Genomic DNA, 23,984 nt, shown 5'->3' with positions numbered 1-23,984 from the left:
GGGCTGCCGTCTATGGGGTCGCACAGAGTTGGCCACGACTGAAGCGACTTAGCAGCGGCAGCAGCAACAGCAGCAGTTGCTATTATTAAAATATTAAGATTGTACTGTGAGAATCCAAGGGATAGAATGCTTAATACTCCCCTGGTCGCAGTTAGAAATGCTTAACTAGGAGAGGGGTACTGAGATGGGACTTGAAGGATAAATCAATTTGGGATTTACAAAGAGGAGAAAGTTTAAAGAGAGGCTGGTCCAGGGAGAAGGACCAATAGGTGGAAAGTGTGAGTCCTGAGGAGCCTGACCTGCTCGGGGGATAATGGGTTGTTGAGTGTGCTGGGAACAGAGCCTGTTCCTGGGACTGAAGCCTAGAAGCACAGCATGAAGGTCTCTGGCCAGATGAAAGAGGAACAGTACTGCCACTTACTAGCCCTGTGATCTTTCACCCATCCTCACTGTCTAAGGCTCATTTTCCCACTGGCAATTCATCTGAATTTGGGGGTATTACTCTCACTACCAATATTAGAACAATATTAATATTGTGCCTATTTAGCTACTGAAGTTTTATATACAAATCCACCAGTTGCCTGGTTTATAAATTCTTACTGAGAAAGGGCAGAAAGAAGATCATAATGCTTCATGGTTTCAGCTAAAGTATCAATTGCAGATTCCAACGTGAGTAGCAGCTCAATCACAAATCCCTAGAAAAAAGGAGCAGATTTTAATTAACTATGCTCTGAAAGAAGAAACTGCAATGCACATCCTGATGAGATTTTAAAATAGAACAAGTTCCACATTAATATTACAAAATAATTAAACTCTTGAGCAACATGATCTTGCAGATGGATGAAAATGTAGCAAATTAAAGATATAAATTGATTATAATGGCAACACAACCCATCCAAAATTGCTGGGGCCAGAAATCAAGGAGATATCCTTATTTCTTTCTCTCACATCTAAACTGAATCCATCAGCAAGTCTTGAAAATACTACTTTAAAAATATATCCTATATCTGACTTCTCTACTTTCACAGCTTCCTTTAATCCAACTATCACCATTCTGGCCTGGGCTCTTACAAATAGCCTCTTAACAGACCTCTTTTACCTTCCTAAGGACGCCACAAAGCCAACCCCAGAGTGAATTTTTAAAAAAGCAAATCACATCCATCATCCTCCTTTTAAACCTATGTGTAGTTTCTCATCAATTCAGAGTAAAATCCCACCTCTCAGCAGAACCTCCCCAGGCCTCATGTGATCTGGGTCTGCTGACTACCTGCCTCTGGAGTCCCCATCCCATACACTGTAGCCACTCTGGATTGTCTGCTTTTCCTCTGAAGAGCCTACTGCTTCTGCCTCAGGACTTTTGCATTTGTTAGTCCTATTTCCCTCTGCTCTCTGTCCCAGATTATCACAGGGCTCACTTATTCATTTACACATGTGTTCAAAACTCATCTTCTAGATGATTATAAAAAAAAACAAAAAAACCCCTATCATTGTTTAAACTGTCACCCTACCTTATTATTTTCACAGCATTCATCATTAAGTAAAATTGTATTATACATTATTGGTGGATTAAAAGGTTTGTTTCCCCAGTGAAATGTGAGCTCCATGCTAAGAACTCTGTGGTGTCCACCACTGTATCCTCAGTATCTAAAACAGTGTTAATAACATCATGGGTCTGTACAGGCCTATGTTAAGTTCCCTATTGCAGTATTTCATGCAATTTATCTTAAAAAATGAAATGCAGTGTTTTACTTTACATCTAACTTTAAATTCCTCTTTCACCTGTAGTCATCACAGAATAATATCCAGGTGTGTGTATATAAAGCTGTTTTTATAGGCACCACCTAATTCAATTTGTATGTTATTAAACATGAATTATCTAACTTTGTTTTTAATTCTCTGCTTCTTAGCATCTGACATCAATAATTCTCTATGACATTAACTTGCTCTACCTGCCGTGATTTATGTTTGGAGACAGGTTCCTGACAATGAAGGACTGCTCAACACCTGCCGAAAGAAGTGAAAGAACTACCTGTGCATCTTCTCCTGGGTCCCCTACAGTTTCTACAAGTCTGGAGAGAACATCAGAAAGTGTAGTTGCAGAGAGAGGCTGCTTTAGGGCCCGGAAAATCTGAAAGGATCTCCCAGCATAGTGTCGAGAAGAACAAGAAAGTGCTGTCTGCAGAGCGACCTCGCTAAGATGATGTTCCAAGTGAATTCCTTCTGTGAAAACAAAGGAAACGAGTAAATGCTTCTTGTTTTTCGGGATATATATAGGGGTGATGATCAGAAGTTAGGAACCATATTAAATTCAGTGCCAGCATAGTGGTTGGCAAACGGGGCATTAACATTTTCTAAGTCAATGCTTTTCCTTTTCATACAATTCTATTTGCGCTTTAGATGACTTCATTATAATCTCCAGGGAAGTAATTGCTGAGAACAAGGTCTCTCAACGTCACCACTATTGTCATTTTGGCAAGTTAACTCTGTTGTGAGGGCTGTCCTGTGCCGTGTAGTTGTGTAACGGCATCTCCAGCCTCTTGACAACTTGACACCAGTAGCAACTAATCACTGACTTCCCGCCCCCTAATTGCAATAAAAATGTTTCCAGACATTGCAAAATGTTCCTAGAAGAATCACCCCTAGCTAAGAACCACCATTTTAGACACGTTTTACTCTAATTTTCAGGATGTGTTCAATTTTAGATCACAGAAGCCCAAACCAGTATAGTTTGTCATCTCTACATATGTTCCTTCAAAATAATTGTTTCATGATGAACAATTGTGCTATAATTTTATTATACTATCATATGTCAAACAAAGAACGTCAAAGTGGCATTCTTTTTTCAAAGATCTATTTGGTATGTATCACTTTTAAAGTCTTTATTGAATTTGTTACAGTACTGCTTCTGTTTTTATGCTTTGGTTTTTTGGCCACTAGGCATGTGGAATCTTAGCTCCCTGACCAGGGATCAAACCCACATCTCCAGCATTGGAAGGCAAAGTCTTAATCACTGGACCACCAGGGAAGTCCCAAAAGTAGCAGTCTTATTTTCAAGTAGTAATTTTTCTTCAACCAAAACAAATCTGTTATCACTAATAAGTTAAAAAAGAAAACCTGTCTATGACTTTTGAATTTAGACATGTCAACTGTCAATTTTTTGCTGAACATCATCAGAAGTTTTGACATCATAGTAAAAGATCTACTTGAAAGTAAATATTATCTGCAACATTTATTAAAAGATACCTGAGCTTGACTGCTTAAAAACAGAAACCACATGTTTCAAAAATGTAGTCAACTGCTCAGCACTCTTTATGCTAGGATTCTTGGCAGAAACATCCTCATGGTTCCAAAGGGGCCCTCTTTTTCTGAAAACAGAGAACAGATGTGATTCCCTTGGTTTTTAATTTGATATTAAGTTTTACACACACTCCCTTAAAATGTGCTTTTGCAGTTAGAAAGGATAGTAGTTGAGTAAATCAAAATCAAACAGCATGTCATATAGTCTATTGCTACTGTTTATATACTATCTGGAGAAGGAAATGGCAACCCACTCCAGTACTCTTGCGTGGAAAATCCTATGGACAGAGGAGCCTGGTAGGCTGCAGTCCATGGGTTCGCTAAGGGTCGGACACGACTGAGCGACTTCACTTTCACTTTTCCCTTTCATGCATTGGAGAAGGAAACGGCAACCCACTCCAGTGTTCTTGCCTGGAGAATCCCAGGGACGGGGGGAGCCTGGTGGGCTGCCGTCTATGGGGTCGCACAGAGTCGGACACGACTGAAGTGACTTAGCAGCAGCATATACTACCTGGATTTGCAATGATCTAGAGCAAGTAGCGGAAGATCCAAGTTACACATAATTTCAAAATGTTTCATCGTTACAGTCAAACACTTTCAGAGGTAGTAGGAAAAGATGGCAAATTTTGCCAAGTGAGAAGAGTACTGGTTATTGCTTAGATATTAAAGGTCAAAGTTTATAGAGGTGACACTTTATTTAGATTGTAAGGCAAAGAAAATAATTTATAAGTTAAAACTACAGGAAAAGTTTAGGAGAGACTAATGTCCTTCAATTCTTTCTTTAAAATATCTGTGCATTTACCAGCTTGGTTATTCATATTTCAGCCCCTTATTACCACAGGTCAAGGTGCCCTGAAAAAAAAAATGTGGTCACACTGCCTCTAGTCCCTGACACCTCTAATTCATCAAGTACTTTGCCATGAGACTTATTTTCTCAACATATTTATTTAATTGGGCCCCCTTCCACACTCCTCATTCCAGCTCAAAGATTTTCGATAATGTCTCCTTTCTTGAAAGATCTATAACCTCTGGCCTGGGCTTCATGGTTCTGGTGCTCCAGTTTGAATTCTCCCAAGCTTTCTTGAATGTAATTCAAGCTGGTTTACTCACCAGCCTGAGTGAGTGAGTAACAATTATACTTTGTTTTCTCACATCTGTGATTTTGCTCTTGCTATGCTATGCTAGCCCCTTCTTCCCTGTCTTATGTTTCTTCTTAGAGTGTTTTGCAAAGAGTGGACCGTAAGTAAATATTTGATGATTGACTGGTAATGCAGCTAATGAAGGCAGAATATACACTCAGATAATACTGTACTCTCTTTGGGCACTTAGTATTCAGACATGATTAAGGCCTTCCTCACATATAATCTTGTGTGAGCAAAAGAAGAAAGTCTGGTTGCATCAAATTTTCTAAATATTGCACAAGACAAACCTGTCTTTTCCAAATCAATGACACTTTGGAAAACAAAAACAGGGTTCACTGAAGCTGACAAATGAAACAACGACTTAACAGAGGCTTATGGCTGGAATGGGAAGAGCCGCAAATGTTACCTTGAGGTAATGAATTCCATGAGGGTTTTGACTTTTCCATCCTGCTCTACTGAGATGTCAACCTCGTTGAGGATAGTGGTGTGCAGATGGGAAATGGCAGCGCTGTTATTTCCTAAGCTGATACTAGAGGAGGTAGAACTTGAGCTGAGCCCTGAGTCGGTCATGGGGGAGGGCTGGTAATCAGGTATAAAATCACTAACACCTGCTGAAAGAGACCATGGGTGTGAATGCCCAGATGTGAAACCATCTCCCACAATAGTTAAAGATTAAGCTATGGGCCCTTACAGATTATACTGGAGCCTCACAAGCACCAGAGTCCATCAAGTGAGTTTTTGAGCAAACACTGTTTTCAGAGCCTCTTATTAAAACTTAATGGTTTGGATTTACTATGCTATCCTGTGCTGCCATCTGCTGAACAAAGTTGGATCTGGCAGTTTCCAGATACTTGGGCATATTTCCTCAACATGTGTTAAGGAAATAATTTCTACAGTGTTAGCTGATTTTTAATTTTTTACGTTAAGGGTTCCACACTTTCTGCTTGACTTTACTTAAACAAAGACAATTTTAAAGTCTGTTTGTAATATTTATATTATGCCAATTAGTAAATAATTCTAAAGGTTATCACTAATGCCCATATTTATAAAATGGTAAAAGGAGCCTTAAAAACAAACAACAAATACAAACTATGGAATTCTGAATAAAAATGCTAAACTTAAAAAAGGCAGTAAACTTTATTCCATTCATCTTTTAATCATAGCTTAAAAAGGCGACTAAGTTTACTAACAGTTGTGTTGTCACTAACTACAGGGTTTTGAGTAAACAACAGGGCTTTCAGTAAGTAACTTTAAAACGTATTAACCCTGTATCTGACATTATATTAGGAAAAAAAATCTTATTTCAATTTTTAAACCCAATTATTTTCTGGGTCATTTATTATAAACCTGATGATACTGATGAATGAAATAAATAAGTTAGGGCTACTAGGGAATAAGAAAATACAATTTGAAAAGTAAAACAAATTCACATCAACAGTAAAATAAATTCTACATTAAAGTCTCATTAATTTGGACCTCACTACTTAAAAATATATAATTTGGAACTTAATATACTTCAAGATGTATAACATTTTAAATGCAATTAATATAACTGAATGAATAAGCAATTTTAAATGTCTTCCTTCGCCAGTTTTTCAGCTCTTGAAAGTAGGAGGAATCTAATACAAGTTCACCATTTTTTTCATAACCAGTGCTCAAATTAAGCCACTCGACATTTTTATGACAAAGATCCTTAAAGGTAATAGAGATTCAAATACTCCAAGCTTAATTACTTCTTTTATGAATTAATAATGTCACTGGTACCTAAAATAATAAAACTATATTAAAAAGTACTCTCTAGTATCTCAACTTCAGTTGACTTTCTCTAATGCAAGATTAACAAAGTACGGTTCTATTTTCAAACTACTTTTAAAGCAAATACCTGTGAAAGTATAATCTAAGTGTGCAATTTGTTTGACGGTAAGCACCCTGGGCTCATTAAACTCCTTGTTCCTGAGAAGGACAGAAGCAACAGTTCGGATGTTACTGCTGGATCCCATTACTATTAACAAGTGCAGAAGCAGGCGTTTGCAATGTTCATACACCTCAGGGTGGCAGTGGTCAAACCCTAAAAAGAGTAGTAGACAATTATCATCAGGAAAGGGAAATGATGAGTAGTATTCTTGCTACCAAATGCATATTTTAAAAAGAAAAGCACAAATTAAATATTTTGTGAAAGATGACATACTAATCAAGTTTTTTTATTGGCCTAGAGTTCATTCACACTCTTATAATATCCTATGGTCCTACTGGACTAGGGTGAATCAAGACAAGTTTCCAATGTGTTTTATGTCTAAAACTTAGTAATCTCTTAGAAACCATTACTCTGTTACTTAACACTAGATGGACATGAACTTCTAAAGGCAAGAATTTTTTGTGCCTGAACACAACAGAAAGTCAGTAGATGTTTGCTTACTGAAGGAAGGAAGTAATATATAATATGTGTACATATCAGGAAAATTTAGGAGAAGATGGCTATTTTGACTTGCTTCAGGCAAACAATATTACAAGCATGAAAAGTATTGCTGAGATGTGATGGATTCTACATGTTTGTCACAGAGGGCACAGTGGAGCTTTAACTGTAATAATTAGACTGTCTACAATCTAATTATTTTGGGAAACAGTCAGTACCCATTTCAATTTTCCATTTACTCTGAAAGTTCCCAGTCCTAGAGGTAAATTAATTTTACTCTTGCTACTGTTACAGAATCTTTCCTGCTGGAAGGTATGTGTGTTTTTGTGTGCAGTGGGAGAGACTGTATGAAAGGAACAGGAATGGGTATAACAGACTTGTCTGTGGTTAAAAGACCGGCTAGGAATAACACCCCTCTAGACCATGAGAATCCCAGTAAAAAGTGTCATGGAAACAACATACAAAAATAAGAACAGAAATATGTAGAAACTTTCTTAAAACCATACCACTGTTCCCACTGAGGAAAATTATGAAGCTCCCTCAAAAAACTAAAAATAGATCTACTATATGATCCAGCAATTCCACTCCTGGGGGGTATACATCCAAAGAAAACAAAAACACTAGGAACGATATATGCACCCCAGTGTTCACAGCAGCATTATTTACAACAACCATTAAAAAAGAAGGAAATAACGCCATTTGCAGCAACATGGACAAACCTGGAGGATATCATGCTTAGTGAAATAAGCCAGACAGAAAAAGATAAATACTGTGTGTTATCACTTACATGTGAAATCTAAAAAATAAAACAAACTATTGAATATAGCAAAACAGAAGCTGACTAACTGATACAAAGAACATACTAGTAGTTAGTAGTGGGAAGAGGGATGGTGGGGGAGGAGTGGCAAGAAAGGGGTGGGAATTAAGAGATACAAACTACTGTGTATAAAATAACTAAGTTACAAGGATATATCATACTGCACACGGACTCTAGCTGATATTTCATAATAACTATAAATGGTGTAGAATCTATTAGAGTTTTGAATCATTATTTGTACATTATTTGAAACTCATATTTTAAATCAACTACACCTCAATAAAGATAAATGAATAAAATGCAACCTATAAAAAACAAACATACCACATACTGCCTTTCAGCGATCACAGAAATACACAATGAAAGAAATAGCACCAAATATTTATTACCTATAAAAATTGCATGAAGAAGAAGATGGAGGTAGCTTCCCCATTCCACCTTCACACTGTGATCAATGATGAGATCCGTCAAAAGGATCACGGCTATGTTACACCTATGACCAACAAGAGCGTTATTAATGTTTCACTAGAGCAAACCTAGAGAAAATCTTCTGCAAATTACTCTAAGATTTTAATATTGTATTTTATGGAAAAATACAATTTCTCAAGGAAAAAAAAAAGGAAGAAAAGAAATACAGCTGAGGAAACCATTCAGTGATAGTTTTACAAACAGCCTATCTGCTAAGGGCTCCTCCAAGTCAAGGGCCATGTTTTCTTCACCTTCAACCCTAAGACCTGGTGCACTGCTTGCCACATAGTCGGTGTTCAGTACATGTTTGGTACATTAATACATTTTGAAAGAATGCAGTCACTGTTCTACTGTGATTTTTGCTAAGCAGGAAATCAGCTTAACTCAAAATAAGAGTGCCTACTACTGTAAAATAGTATTTTTCAGATGTAATAACTGGGTCCCAGAAAGGTCAAGTAACTATGCCAGACACCCAGAAAAGCAGCAGCAGCAGAATTAGATTTAATACTATTCATTGTAAACAGTGAGAAGTCTGAGTTTTTAGATCGCTTAAAATCTAAATATATGGATAGAATTTGTGGCAGTATCAAAGGAAAGAAGGTTGCTTGTGTTCTGTGTTGTCAGATAGCATAGAGACAGCTGAAAGTATTAAGCAGTGGTTTGGCTCGTGTGAAATAGGAATGACGCTGTGGTCCACCTGTGAAGAGGTAATCCAGGTGATGACGTTTCAGGCAAGTAATCCACCAGTGGTGACCAGCAGCCTCCAGCTGGTGGGAAGGGTAGTGGCTCTCCTTGATTATGCTCCATCACTTTCAGTCGCCAATTAGAATAAAGTGGCATTGAGTCACCTATCAAAATAAAATGATCTCATTGTCTACACCATCTACTTTCTGCCAATATAAGCAAACTCTAGTAAGACACCAACTATTCATAGCACTGGAAAGTGATAAAAAAGAAAATTTCCCACTATTTTGACAGAGGTTTGCTAGGTAGACCTGGGTACCAATATTATCAGATTAAGCAAATCAGAGAGAGAAAAAGATATATCAATTCAAATTCCTTTATTTTAAGTCAAAGCAAAACTACATGAGCACCTCATCATGCTTTCACAACTGATGTCTAAGCTGAGACCACATTATAGGTAAAGCTGCCTTGTATCAAGGGCCTTCTGGTAAATTACTCAGTTCAAATTTCTGGAGATAGGGCCGATATAAACCCATCTTCAAAGGAAATCTGCTCTACTGCAGTGGGGCTGCAGGGTGCAGTAAAAAAGGCCATCAGGACATGTGAGTTCTGTGTGACGTGGGTAAGTCACTTAACCTCTCTGGACCTCAGTTCCATCATGTGCAAAATGAGGAGATTGGACCAGATCATCTTCAGGGTCCCTTGTGGTCGGAAGGCTTGTGCTTCCATTTCACCCTACCTTGGTGTGAAAATGAGACTCGGACAGAGTGCTCACTTTGCAACTACAAGGGAGAATGTTCAATAAAACCTGAGTCCCACCAAAGATCAAAGCTGTTCAAAAGAGCATCTGTTGCCTGTGTGTCTGTTCTGTGATTCTTTCTATGATGCTTCTTGAGAACCAATTCTTATGTTCCTTTTGATCAACCTATAGGGAACCTGTGCTTTTAAAATGTATTTCCCCCACTTAATGTTGCTTCTTAAAGTCAAGACATTTCAGATTATGTTGGAACACCACTAGTGGCAGTTAAATACTCTTCTTAAAAACAATTTACTGGAAGAATACAATTATTAACATTACTATAATGATAGTACACCTGACCATCGTAGTTATTAAAAAACAAAAAAACACATTTGGAATGTATTACTTTTTTCTTCTTCATAAGATCCTCCAGAGCTGCTACTGTATCGAGATTCTAGTCTGTGATGTTGACGATTTAAATGACTGTTTAGTCCACTGTAGATGTCTAGGTGCACATAGCTGTGGGAATGACCACTGAAGTTAGTCACAGTTCATGGTAAAATGGTATTTGTACTTTATGTTTCACTTTCTATGCTTTAAAAAAGAACACAGTACACAAATTACTAACCAAAGTTTACTGTGATATATTTAATTTCCACATTACAATTCAAAAGCTTAAGCTTTGAAATCAGTTATTTCTGCCTGAAGTTTTTCTTAAATTGTTGTGATAATAACGTTCTGGTGAAACCTATTCCATATAAAACAGGCAAGAGTAAACTATCCATTTAGAAAAGTTAAAAAAAATGTAGCAACACAAAAAGTGACTCACCATACTCCACCTATTCATCCACTGGTGCATATTAAAAAATCTAGCATGCAAGTGTCTTTAATGTGAAAAATTTCCAGCATGGAAATATATTTCTTCACTAGAATATTAACACCATTCCAATGCAGAAATTATCATTTATTCTGATGATAATCAGTATATGTCACACTGAAAGATTAATGAAGAACAGAGAAGTACTTACCTCTCTTCAATACTCTCTTTTATGGGCTTATTATCAGGATTGCCATCCGTGGGAGCAACCATTGTATTGCTACTAGAAGTAGTTCCTGTCATCAGAAATAAAACAGTATCAATGAATGTAAAGCTTAGGACAGCTCAATTAGAACAAAAGATTTCATACTACAGATGTCAAAACTCCACTAAAATGAGACAAAAAGTGACAGTTGCTCAGCCATGTCTAACTCTTTGCAACCCTATGAACTATACAAGTCTATGGAATTCTCCAGGCCAGAATACTGGAGTGGGTAGCCTTTCCGTTCTCCAGGGGATCTTCCCAACTCAGGGATCCAACTCAGGGATCGAACCCAGGTCTCCAGCATTGCAGGCAGATTCTTTAGGAGCTGAGACACAAGGGAAGCCCAAATGAGATTTTTAAAAAGGAATGTACTCTTAATGACCAACAGAGTAAGGAGTCAACAGCAACAAAGTTAGGGGTGCTGGAAAACAAATGGACAAGAAGTAATTAAGTGTTAAGAGAGCTGAATCCAGAGCTGTTAGTGGAGGAAACAAGAACCTTCTGTATCTATATTGTTAAACGTCCAAAAAACTTAGGAATTAGTGGCAACAGAGTACCTCTGGAAGCAGGGGTTGAAGCAGGTGCTAAAAATGGCAAGAATGGTTGAAAATCTATTTCATAAGTAGCTGGGCCCCAAGAGCTACCCCTCTACCTCTTGTAACTGGGTAACTGTCTCTGCTCACTTGAAGTCTTCTCTGATAACAATAAATCAGAGGATTTCTAGACTAGGGCACATCATACACAGGTGAAGGAGGAAGTACTTTACTGAGGATAAGGGAACTAAGTGGAAATATACATACATACGTAACTTGAGATGATATATCTCCCTGCAACCTTCTTATACCACTGGGCTATCAGAAGGCTGTTAGACTGCAAGTGTGTGTATCTATGGATTATATATATCGGTACACACACATACACACACCTCTACATCTTCTACTCTAGGCAGAGGATTGGAAGAATTTTCTCTGGGGAATCTGATTAGTACAAGAGAAAAGACCAATGGACATTTACATCGATGAAATCATTGTATAAAAAAGGACATCAACAAGTTCCATATATACCTACAGACCATCCAACCAACTCTTTAATATGCCACTATTAATGAAAAGACAGATCTAGAATTGGTAGGCTTTTGAAGAAAGCTTTTACTAAGACAAATCAAAACAAAGAAACAGCAATATAAAGAAAATAGGAACTTTCCCAGGTAGAAAGCTTTATCAAATATAGAATAAGATAGTCCAACCATGAAACATGAATAGGATGCTCCTAAAAATTTTTTAATTAAAAAACTCTCTTTGGAATTAAAAACATTTTAGCAGATATAAAAAATTCAATAGAGGCATTATTAGAAATCTAGAAAGTGTAACAAAAAGATGAAACCAGATGACAAAAGTAAATTATAAAACGTAGTATGAAAGATCTCTAATTATACAATGTTATTAACATCACAAAAGCATTTAATATAAACTGAGTGACAAAGAATTTCATATAAATTTAATCTACAACAGTCCAGATATTATATCAATTTTCAATGGATGTAGTTTCAATTCAAAATATTATAATATGGATATACATAAAAGTAAATACACTCACATGATTGAATACTATGTATAATACATGCTCAAATAATTATAATATGAAATTACACAGTAATTTCAATAGGTGAGCAATTCCGATATTTACATATTAATTATATCCATTTATAAGAGCATCTGTTGTAAATGGACAAAATGGATATATTCCAGTTCTGAATAGGTATATAAATGTTTCCCTTTATCACATTATAAATCCTTACATTGTCAAACCTTTCTATTCATATGAGGATTTACAAAGTTCTGTCAAGTTAATTACATTCATGACTTAAGTTTGTTTTCTCTATGATGTTTAAAGCAAATGCCTGCTAAAATGAACAGTTGTGAAAAGCTTTTTTGATACAAAGTAATCAGTTTTAAATGACTTCTCACCTGAGGTGACAGAAGGGATTTTATAGCTGGAAGTGATGCGGTAATAAGGGGGGTTATCCATGTGAGTGACTCCTGAACTGACAGGGTCGGTCAGCTGTAGTTCACTCACCAGTTCTTCAAGCAACTGCATTGTTTTGTCTCTACCTAAATATACAATAACTTTCTTCACCTGTCACAAAAAAAATCATTTGGAAAAGAAAAAGCACAATTTTTATCGCACAAACTTGTCTTGAGACAAATATTATCAGAGTAAGTTCAGCTTTAAGTAGTAGATGAATAAGCACAATCTAGATATGAATAGACACTGATCAGCAATTAGACATTAATCAGCTTTATAAGTACTCTTCCCTTCAGCCCTCAATACCGTATCGAATTAGGATGATCTAGCCTTGGAGAAGGAAATGGCAACCCACTCCAGTACTCTTGCCTGGAGAATCCCAGGGACGGGGGAGCCTGGTGGGCGGCCGTCTCTGGGGTCGCATAGAGTTGGACACGACTGATGTGACTTAGCAGCAGCAGCAAATATATTGTTTAATGGTGTCTATAAAGTCATCACTCCTTTTACTTATTTTTAGAAAAGCAAAAGATAATTGCCTTTTTATAAATCAGTTTCTTTTTCAATGGAAAATGAAGTGAAAGTCACTCAGTCGTGCCCAACTCTTTGCGACTCCATGGACTATACAGTCCGGGGAATTTTCCAGGCCAGAATACTAGAATGGGTAGCCTTTCCCTTCTCTAGGGGATCGTCCCAATCCAGGGATCGAACCCAAGTTTCCCACATTGCAGGCGAATTCTTTACCAGCTGAGCTATAAGGGAAGCCCAAAGCTTTCAATTAATACCGTCCTAAGATTTTACTAAGACTTTTATTCAGCCAGCCTTCAAACTCAAGATTTACCTTTTATTCCACCTTCCCCATTCTCTACATTCTTTACCATCTGAGCTACCAGGGAAGCCCAGGAATTTCATCTCAGCTTCTTGGAATTACAATGTCATGCCTGTTTCTAGTGCCAGCCCCAACTCAGTCATTCATTCATTCAATTAAGGGGAACTTCCTGTGAGTCAGGCACTAGTCTAGGCTCTGACAAGAAGGCAATGAACTAAATAAACAAAGATTCCAGCTCTTTTTTTTTTTCTTTTTGCTGCAATGCACGTCTTACAGGATCTTAGTTCCCTGACCACGGATTGAACCCAGGCCATAGCAGTGAAAACACCAAATTCTAACCACTAGATTGCCAGGGGAATTCTCAGATTCCTGTTCTTAAGAGCTCAGAATCTACCGGACTGATTGAGGCAAAAGTAATGAGGCAAAGAAATAAAATATATGGTGAGTTCAATGATAAGTGTTAGGAAAACCAATGAAACAGGGAAAGAAAAACAAGAGTGTATGTGTGGGGGCAGGGCATTTGCAGATTTGAACAAGATGACCAGCAAAGGGATCAATGAGAACAGCCATTTGAGGAAACATCTTAAGAAGGTGCAGAAATGAGCAACTGACTATTTGGGGAGAGAGGAAAGTGACAAGGTCCCTGGGTGGGATGCCTGAGTGAGAGCCAGGCAGCAGAGGGTTCAGCACGGCTCAAGGGCAGGGGGCTTGAGGGGGGCTGTTAGGACATGCGGTCAGACAGCTAATGTGGGATCATGTTTTGTACTACACACCCACCTTTCTCCAAATGCTTCTCAATGCAGATTATTGTGACATGCCTTCAGAACAAAGCTTTCAGTGATCAGGTTAACCCAGGAGATGATGGGTAAGGCAAGGCTACTCAGTGGTTCATTTCAAGGAGGATCCATAAGAACTTTTAGAGCAACACTCTGCAGAGCTAGTTTTCTGTGGAACATACTTTAAGGAGATGCTACCCTGTGTCTAATAGTTGTATCTACATATACACACATGTCTGTGTATATGTGTGTATATTCAGTTTAACCTTTGTGTTTGATAGTTCCATATTATTTTCTTGAGCAGATTTAAGTACTGTTCTTTCTTCAGAAGATAAAGACTGTACATTCTTCACTGTATATCTCTTATCATGATTATCCCTGATCCCAGAAGCCTTTAGGGCATGATTCCATAGGTACTGAGCTCTCACTTCTCATCATGCTCTAATATCCCAATGTCAGCTGCTGATAGGAAAAACTATTAACATCTCTCCACTTTCATATTACTTTCTGTCCAACATCATCTCTAATCTTCTCAGACAGTGGTGGTTCTAAAGTTATCCACTCTCAGGACTCTGCAGTTTTCCTCTGTAGCCCTTACCATGACTGTACATTACTAACCTACTGATTTATTCATTAAATAAATTAGGTGTAGGTTCAAAGAATAAAATCTGTAGCATTCGTCAGATTATAATGCCCAGAACATAGAAGAGCACTCGGCCTGTAGTAAAGCCAGGTAATATTTATTAAATGAATCAATGAATGAATCCATGTGCTATTTCCTGATTTTCCTCCTCCTGGTCCCTGCTTTGCCTCTGCTGTTCTACTGCTGCCCAGATTCTGACATCACACGACACTGGGTAAATATACATATACATATATATATATGAAAGTGAATGAACTTGAACACATACGTAAGGCAAGAGGCTTGGTTCACTATTTACTCCACAAATGCTGATCAAAAAGTGCAATATTATTTTCAGGTTTTTCGGCCAGCCATCTGCGAGTGTGGTCCACACGTTCTCCACCTCCGACCAGGCCAGCTCATCACCATACTAGATACAGGAAATACAGCACACACTTCAGCAGCACTTCAGTAACAACCATCCATTCAATACCAAACTCATAACATCATGAAATATTGGAAAATAAAGCTTTGACAGACAGCTTTAATCTTCTCCACATTGTAGAGAAATAATCATTTCTTTCAACAAATCTAAATACAAATATCATTAATCACATATGATTTTAGCTCCACTCCCAAAAAGATATTTTATATCAGATATGAAGCTTTTTTTAAGAAAGGAACTTATTTATAACACATACTTGTTTGGATTATCTAATCTCTTTGTCTATTTCTAACCTGTTTACTCCTCCTAGCTCGGTAATTCTGTGCAGGAACCACAAATACAAAACCTGTTACCTTTGCTGTCATGTACATCAGATTATTCAAAACCATGGCAGTAGCTTGCGGGGATCCCCAGCCTTCTCCTCGTAACCAGCGCCTGCTAGTCACCATCAGTTCTCGGTCTTTTAAGGAATCATCTTCATCTTCATCGTGTCGCCTTGCTGTGGGCAAGGGTTTCAAATCCACTAGCTCGATGTTGTTCATCCACGGTAACAGGTAGTGTAGCATTACCTGTCTCCCAGCAGGGTGAGCTGTCTGAATTCTCTGGCTTATCTCTGTAGTTAAGGACAAGTCAAAGAGGGAACAACTGATGTAACTGTGCTTTCCTTTGATTTGTAATGAATTTAAATGTAACTTTTTAATTCTGAAAAAATAACAAGCCAGATTTTATTCACTACATTTAAGAATTATGAGCATTGTTTCTCCTTTTAACAAATCTGACCTTGACGACATCTTAAAAAAAGGAAACAGCTAACATACACCACATATTTACCTTTTATATAAAATATCTCTGGTAGTTAAGAAAAATAAATGTTTGCACACTATTGGTGAGTCTGTAAATGGTGTAACTGCTATGAAAATAGTGTAGTGGCTACTCAAAAAAATTAAAAATAGAACTACCATATGAGTTAGAAATCCCACTGCTGACTATATATCCAAAAGAACTGAAAGCAGGGTCCTGAAGACCTAGTTCACAGCAGCACTATTTACAATGGCCAAGAAGTGGAACCGATCCAAATGTCCATTGCTAGACAAATGGATAAACAAAATGTGTGCTTTGACACACACACACACATACATAATAGAATACGCTGCACCTTTACAAAGAATGGAAATCCTGTTACTTGCTACAACATCAAAGGATCATCTTTGAGGACATTATGCTAAGTGAAAATAGCTAATCATAAAACCGCAAATACTGTAAGCTTCCACTTTTATAAGGTGTCCAATATAATCAAGTTCAGAGAAATAGAAAGCACAATGGTAGTTAACAGGGGCTGGGGTAAGTTCAGGAAAAGGGGAGTTTACTGTTTAGTAGGTATAAAGTTTCACTTCTGTAGGATGAAAAACTGCTGGAGATCTGTTTCACAACAATATAAATACACTTAACACTACTGAACTGTACAGTTAAAATGATTAATGTGGTAAATTTTACTATATGTGCTTCTTAGCAAATAAAAAAAAATAAGATAAAGACAATCTTTACACATGGATTAATTTAAAGCGACCCATGAAAAACCTCACATATTTCGGTTCTATCTAGAGGAGACTCCTATGAAGTGCTTATTACTTTTACATTCATCTCATACAGTGCTCATGATAAACTTTGTGAGGGGGACAGTTCGAGTAACGTGTGCAAGGTCAGAAAATGATCAAGTAGCAGAAGATTCAAATACAAGGTTGATTCCAAAGCCCATGAGTTTTTATCTACTGTTTACTCTCCATAAATCACTTTAAGTAGAAACCTTCTCTCTCCTCAAGTCCCCTTTTGCCCACTACATCTTACACTTACAATTTCAGAACTGGGTCTCAATTCCAGTTCTACCACATATACACAGATTGACCTAGGACCAACTATCAACATTTGATCCTCAACTTACTATTCTCTAAGAAGGTAACAAAAGTAATTGTGTCACGGAGTTACTGCACAAACTCAACACAGTGCCAACAATCTGCTCGGTCCAGTGCCTTGCACACATTTATGCTCAATTCCAACTTTTAGAAGAACCCCTTCTTTTTTTAAAGTAATTAATTTATTTTAACTGGAGAATAATTACTTCACAATATTGTGGTGGTTTTTGCCATATATTGACATGAATCAGCCACGGGTGCACACATGTCCCCCATCCTGAAACCCCCTTCCTCCTCCCTCCCCACCCCATCCCTCTAGGTTGTCTCAGAGCACCAGCTTTGAGTGCCCTGCCTCATGCATCGAACTTGCACTGGTCATCTATTTTATATACAGTAATATACATGTTTCATTGCTATTCTCTCAAATCATCCCACCCTCACCTTCTCCCACAGAGTCCAAAAGTCTGTTCTCTACACCTGTATCTCTTTTGCTGCCTTGCACATAGGATCGTCGTTACCGTCTAAAAGAACCCCTTCTGTTAACAGGTCAATATTATTACCACAAGTATGAAATACAAGACCTGAAGCTCTGAATGAAGAGATCCTGGCTGAGGGATTTTAAGTGTGTATGGGAGCCAAGGCCACGGCAGCACCCACTGCCATCCTGACCAATTCCATGACCTTTGAGATACCAAGGACTCCTCTCTTTTCTGTGCTGGAGCCTCTAGGAAAAGCCCAGGAACCTCTGAGAAAAGCCTAGCAGCAGGAGAATTAGTGGAGACTGCGGTTACTTATCTGCTTCCCAGGTGACACTAGTGGTAAAGAACCCACCTGCCAAGGCAGGAGACTTAAGAGACTCAGGTTCGATCCCTGAGTCAGGGAAGATCCCCTGGAGAAGGACATGGCAACCCACTCCAGTATTCTTGCCTAGAAAATTTCATGGACAGGGGAGCCTGGTGGGCTACAGTCTGTAGGGCTGCAAAGAGTCAGACACAACAGAAGTGACTTAGCATGCATGTGGTTACTACTTTGCACCGATGACCATCCACGTCCATCCTGAAAGGGATGTCGGGATTGTGGAAGTTGGGAAGAAGGAAGAGGCGTGATTGCTGCTATTTACCAGTGCAAACCTAACATGTGTGCTGCTTTAAACACTGAATGTTAGGAGAATTTGTTTTTTCCCCCAATCAGATCAATTAGGGGTGGGACTCAAACTATCTCCACTGCTAAAATAGGCACTGTGGAAAGATGGGCCAAGAAGGCAGAGGCCTCTGTGCCTTGAACCCGAATGAAAGGATACACTTCAGAGCCCTGGTATCTCCTGCATACCAATTCTGGTGCATTTGCAGCACTAAGATTAGAACAAGATCTTACTGAAGATGAAGAGCAGAAAAATGAGCTAAGAGTCTTTTGTATTATAACTAAAAAAACTTTTCAGTTAAAGGATTTATAAGCATTATGGAGGCATCTGCAATAGTGTGTTCATTGACCAGAAGGCTTAAGCTGGATAACTCCCTAATTATCTTAAATCTGAGTCCTGGGAAACCCATATATATATAGGACATCTTGCTTGACACATAGCCCATGCTTTAGAAACTCAAGGCAGGAATGTTTGTTGGATCCAAGGAAAGGAAACTGAACCAGGAAGCAAGGTGGGTTCCTAGCTACAGTTCTGCTTAAGGCAATGCAGTATGTTCCCCTATGATTAGAGGTCTTACTTACAGAAAGAAACCTGTACCCTTATCCCTGCCCATTTATATTATTAAAAACAGACCAATATACAAGATAAACCACATACTAGAAGATTCAGGAAGTTTTATGTCTACTAAAGGAATATTTTCAAATTGCCTGTGAAGCCCGCTCCTACTTTTTTTTGGCTAGTGTGAGGTGGAGAAGAGAGGTCAAGGCTAGAATCCCTTTAGAGATCTTTAATAAGCAATCTCAGTATTATGGTAGATCAGTATTAAAGAGTTCATATTAAAGGAAAAAATCTCTCTTATATAAAGACAGGTTTTGTTTTAATTCAACCTCAAATTTCATAGATTTATATTTCCTAAAAGTAGTTTTTTCAAAATGGTTGCTAAAGAAAAACTACTAACCACTTGAACAATCATACCTGAGAATATGGCGAGAGTTAGCTCAGGATATGCCCTTGCTAATTCTTCAGACAGCTGATAGTAGGAAACGGAATACAGATGCGGCAGAGGGGACAGCTGGCTGAGAACTCCATCTGTTCTCTGGACCTCCAGCTTGTGAGCATAGCGAAACATCTTCGGTTCCAGGATCTACAGGAATGTAATCCATCCATTTAAGATTTTGTGGGTCCTCTAAATTTCAGCTATAATTAAAAACATAAAATTTTCTCCCAAGAAACATTATAGTTTAAAAGTTATAGAGTTATATACGTTGTAAAGTTTCTTGGATGCTAATTCCTAATTCCCAGAAATGTTTGTTTGCAAAAGGTCTCTAATTCTTGTTCTTTGTAATTCCAAATGAATACTAGAACAGAGGGTTATAAGGATCAATTTATCTTTCTTTCTAGCACTTAGGGAAAAAAAAGTACCAGTCTCATCTTGACAAGCTCTGTAATTCTTTACAAGACTTTAACATTTCTTGCATTAAATGCCAGTAACATAGTTTGAAAATAACTTTAGCAACTTAATATACAATTACTTGAAGATTTACCACTTCTCCAATTCAAAATTATGACTATATAAAAACATGTATATGTGAAAAAAAAATCTTCAAACCTATTTTGCTTAATCATGGATAAAATATAAAATATAAGCAAAAAATTCTTTTGATATTATACTATACAAAGCGCTACACTACTCAACCTTCTTCTTAACTAATAAAGACACTAGGGTATAATTCTTAAGATGATCCCTCAGTACCACGTCAAACCCTTTGGAAAAATGTGCATCTCCTTGAATCCCATTCTTAACCCTTGGTTAAGAATGAAGAACCACATCCTACCATCAATGGATGTAACCATATATCCAAGTGAAATTTCTAAGTTACTTGTCTCAGTCTAATAAAGAAAACTCACAAAAGGTTATCATAAAAGAGTTAATTACTTTTCACTTGATTCTCCAAAACAAACTGACTCATATTATTATTTGCTGAACAGAAACAGGTGAAGGCACACAGAGGCCCTAACCACTCAGCTTTTCCAAGTACTCACACAGACACACAGAGGCACACACCCAGGTGAGTGTGGGGGTTATCACACACGGTCCTCTACAGTACACTCAAAAGTTTGCACTATTTATAGACTTAAATGACCCATATTATCTTAGTCTTCTGTTTCTAATGATAATTAGGAATCCTACCATACATCACTATTAAAAATAAAGATAAACATTAGCATACTTTCAAGGCAAGAATAGATTGCTGTGCTTCGTTAAGTCCCGGGTAAAAATATATTTTAATTAACATTTGTTTACAAACCTGTAAAAGTTGCATAGCAACTTCATAGATACTTCGAGAAGAATCAGCGGCTTTAAACAGTATCAGATTGAGGAGCATCACTGTGTCACACTGATAATCCCTAGGGACAAATTTCACATGTTAGGGAAACAATGTTTAGAGGCTTTCACACCAGTTAATAAACATGATATGATATAAAGGGAAGGATGCAGGCATGCAGGGGCTAAGCCTATGAGGTGACTGTTTTTGTTTTTTTTTTTAAGGCAATAGGTACGACAGATGCATGGTAATCATTATCACTATTTGGTTAGATTTTGTTCAAGTTTAAGGTAAGAAAATATTGGTTTATTAATATTGCTGAGTTCAAAAGGACACATTCTGTTTTTTAAGAGATGTTAAATAAATTACGAAAGACAGCAGAATCTAGAGTACCTGTTCTGGAAAACATTAGCTATGGCTTTGAAACAGCCAGCTGCCACTCTCTTGGAACCAGTATAACAGCGATCCACTGCCCAGTACATCAGGTTGCTCTGATCCGGGTTCAGCTCCAGCAGTAACGTAACTGCCTCACAGCCCAACTGATGAACCTAAGTAAAGGTCACAAAATTGCCCAGGACAGAGAAAGGGATATATTATTTATCTACTCCTCTTACATTTCAATTAAAATAATTCAGTGCATATATTCATTGTATTTCATCACAAAACTCATGTCTCCTTTATTTCAACTCTTTCTGATTTTATTCAACCAGCAGAAAAACCAACACGGAGAAATTAAACGTGGTCTCTTGCTTTTTATATAAGACTCTTAGTCGTACAATTCAATTTTCCAGCAGAGCCCCGGAGATGGTTGATGAATATGAACAGTGATTAAGTGCTTTCAGGAAAATGAGTGATTAACCTCTCCAGTTATTTTTGTCGAAATTTATTCTTATTTTTGATAGCCCAATACAAAAATTATTCCAGGGGGAAGAAATGTAAGTCCTATTTTAAATTGTGAAGTCTGTGTTTGTATGGTATGAGTAATGAGGGGGGAAAAGTGATTAATCGGAGAGTTATCAAAAAAATTAAACAGAGCAAATAGCATATTTCTTCCATGGAGCTTAAAGTATTCCACAATTATATTCTTTTACTGATTTAAAACCCTTTGTGAGATAAATACACACTACTATATTAATCCTCTAAGAGGGAAATTAAAATTATTTAAATGAGAACTAAATAAGAATTAGAAATCTCTTAGTTTATGGTATCCTATTTAGTTTTACATAATATGTTTTGGGCCCATAATTCTAACCTATCTTATTTCAAAAAGACATATTCAGTGAGCCACACAATAACTCTAAATAATGCAGTGTGTGTGTGTGTGTATGTGTGTGTGTACGCTCAGTCCACACACACTCTCTAAGAGCACATGAACTGTAGCCCCCCAGGCTCCTCTGTCTATGAAATTTCCTAGGCACGAATACTGGAGTGGGTTACCATCTCCTACTCCAAGGGATCTTCCCAACCCAGAGATGGAACCTGTATCTCTTGTGTCTCCTGCACTGACAGGCAGATAATTTACCATTAGTGCCACCTGGGAAGCCCTCAAATAATGCAATGCAGTGACAATTTACTACAGAATTTTAAGGGAACTGTCATAATTACCTTTTTGTCCAGAGAGTCCAAAATGTTATCCAACCATTTGTACAAATAGCCATCTGATGAAAGTCCTACATTATCTGCAACAGGGCCACAACAGAGTACAGCAGACATAGCCTTCAAACAATAATATTAGAATTACATTTAAAACATTTCAGAGGTTAAATGTTGGTTGCTTAATGAGAAGAGGCAGGATATTTTACTCATGCTTATGTAGCCACAATATCTTTAATTTTTTTGTTTGCAAAGAAAAGCATAATAATAACTTTTGAAACTAAGAAATTTACTATGAGCAGTACATGAATATCATGATATTACATTAGACATGGAGTTTGAACAGTACTGGAGGTGAAAGAAAAAAAAAGATCAAGAGAAAGTACTTAAGTAATTTTTTTTGAGGCAATCCTCAATTCTTTAAGAATGTGGCTTCCAATTTTCATAGATTCTGGAATATTTCTACATTATATCTTATGCATTTAAATAAACTTCCAGTATAAGTGTTTGAATACAGCAGGCAAATATATATTCTAGTACTCTCAGGTACTCTGAAGAAATCCTGATCCTTTTTATAACACCAGGCACTGAGAGAGAAAAAAATTTCAACTCCACTCTTAACTTAAGAAAAAAGAAATCAGATTTTTAGGTAAATACCTTCAGTGCACAGTACTGATGTCTGTTAATTTGCATATTTCTATCACTGTATCTGTCCAAGGGTGTAAACATGATGCTAAAAGGACCTGCCCAGTGACTGAACAGCATAAACAGACTGTGACGAAGGCTCTGTTGAGGAAAAATACTTCTTCTCTGGTGCACTGTAAATAAAAAATAGGCGGAAAAAATTATTTCCATTTCTTCTTCCCTTAATATGCACATCAATTTATTTGTTATTGGATGGTGATGGTGTTAGTCACTCAGTAGTGTCTGACTCTTTGCAACCCCATGGACTGTAGCCTACGAGGCTCCTCTGTCCATGGGATTCTCCAGGCAAGAATACTGGAATGGGTTGTCATTCCCTTCTCCAGGGGATCTTCCTGATCCAGGGATTGAACCCAGGTCTCCCGCACTGCAGGCAAATTCATTACCATCTGAGCCACCAGGATTGTTATTGTATACATAATATTATATAAAAAGAAAGCAAAAGTTTTCATTTTAACCTACCCCCAACCTCCGTAGTAACAGAAATCATTTACATATATGCATATCACAGGAACAGAGCTGCAGTGTCCATTATCATGTTAAGTGAGATGCAGTATTATGTGAAATACGGCATCTTGGCAAGTTAAGTGCATGGCAGTCACGATGCTACTGAAGGCTGATAGCGCTGGGCATTAGGACCCTCCTTCTCCCTGGGGTGTTGTTGGCTACGTGGTAACCTTGGCCAAAATATTAACACAACATACTTCTGGATCATGATTAACCAGTAAGAGAGGGCTTTGGACTATATAAACCGTTTTCAGCTATACAACGATCATTACATGGAATCTTGATATATTGATACATAACAGACAACAAGGGAACTGATCTACTTGCGGTAAAGTGTGAGGTCTGGAGTCAAAACCCACTCTGCTGCCTTAGGTGATCTCCAAGGAATCTTTCCACTTGAAAAAAATCTATTCTACAAGCTCTCTGAAGCAATCCTTGTTGAAGAAAGTCAACAGTATCATAATGAAC

General features: G+C 37.6%; 1 protein-coding gene across 3 annotated transcripts in view; it reads right to left on the bottom strand.

Annotated features, from left to right (window-relative positions):
• Nucleotides 1–23,984, bottom strand: part of FRYL (FRY like transcription coactivator) — a 250,228-nt gene that overhangs the window by 40,466 nt on the left and 185,778 nt on the right. For 2 of the 3 annotated variants that reach the window (XM_081590510.1, XM_081590513.1), the window contains exons 28-44: nt 22,965–23,125; nt 22,320–22,430; nt 21,108–21,262; nt 20,697–20,796; nt 19,363–19,531; nt 15,690–15,949; nt 15,181–15,321; nt 12,610–12,778; nt 10,589–10,673; nt 9,967–10,079; nt 8,835–8,985; nt 8,059–8,162; nt 6,322–6,507; nt 4,846–5,050; nt 3,244–3,365; nt 2,030–2,220; nt 601–695 (exon numbers count right to left, since the gene is read on the bottom strand). In XM_081590510.1, coding sequence (XP_081446636.1) covers nt 601–695; nt 2,030–2,220; nt 3,244–3,365; nt 4,846–5,050; nt 6,322–6,507; nt 8,059–8,162; nt 8,835–8,985; nt 9,967–10,079; nt 10,589–10,673; nt 12,610–12,778; nt 15,181–15,321; nt 15,690–15,949; nt 19,363–19,531; nt 20,697–20,796; nt 21,108–21,262; nt 22,320–22,430; nt 22,965–23,125 — 2,518 coding nt within the window. The remainder of the gene's footprint in view (nt 1–600; nt 696–2,029; nt 2,221–3,243; nt 3,366–4,845; nt 5,051–6,321; nt 6,508–8,058; nt 8,163–8,834; nt 8,986–9,966; nt 10,080–10,588; nt 10,674–12,609; nt 12,779–15,180; nt 15,322–15,689; nt 15,950–19,362; nt 19,532–20,696; nt 20,797–21,107; nt 21,263–22,319; nt 22,431–22,964; nt 23,126–23,984) is intronic. The other variant, XM_081590507.1, reaches the window with a different exon arrangement.

This window comes from Giraffa tippelskirchi, chromosome 1 (genome assembly GCF_054371585.1).
Source record: "Giraffa tippelskirchi isolate mGirTip1 chromosome 1, T2T-mGirTip1v1.2.pri, whole genome shotgun sequence".
Taxonomy (NCBI): domain Eukaryota; kingdom Metazoa; phylum Chordata; class Mammalia; order Artiodactyla; family Giraffidae; genus Giraffa; species Giraffa tippelskirchi.
This window is presented reverse-complemented; position numbering and strand designations above follow the sequence as displayed.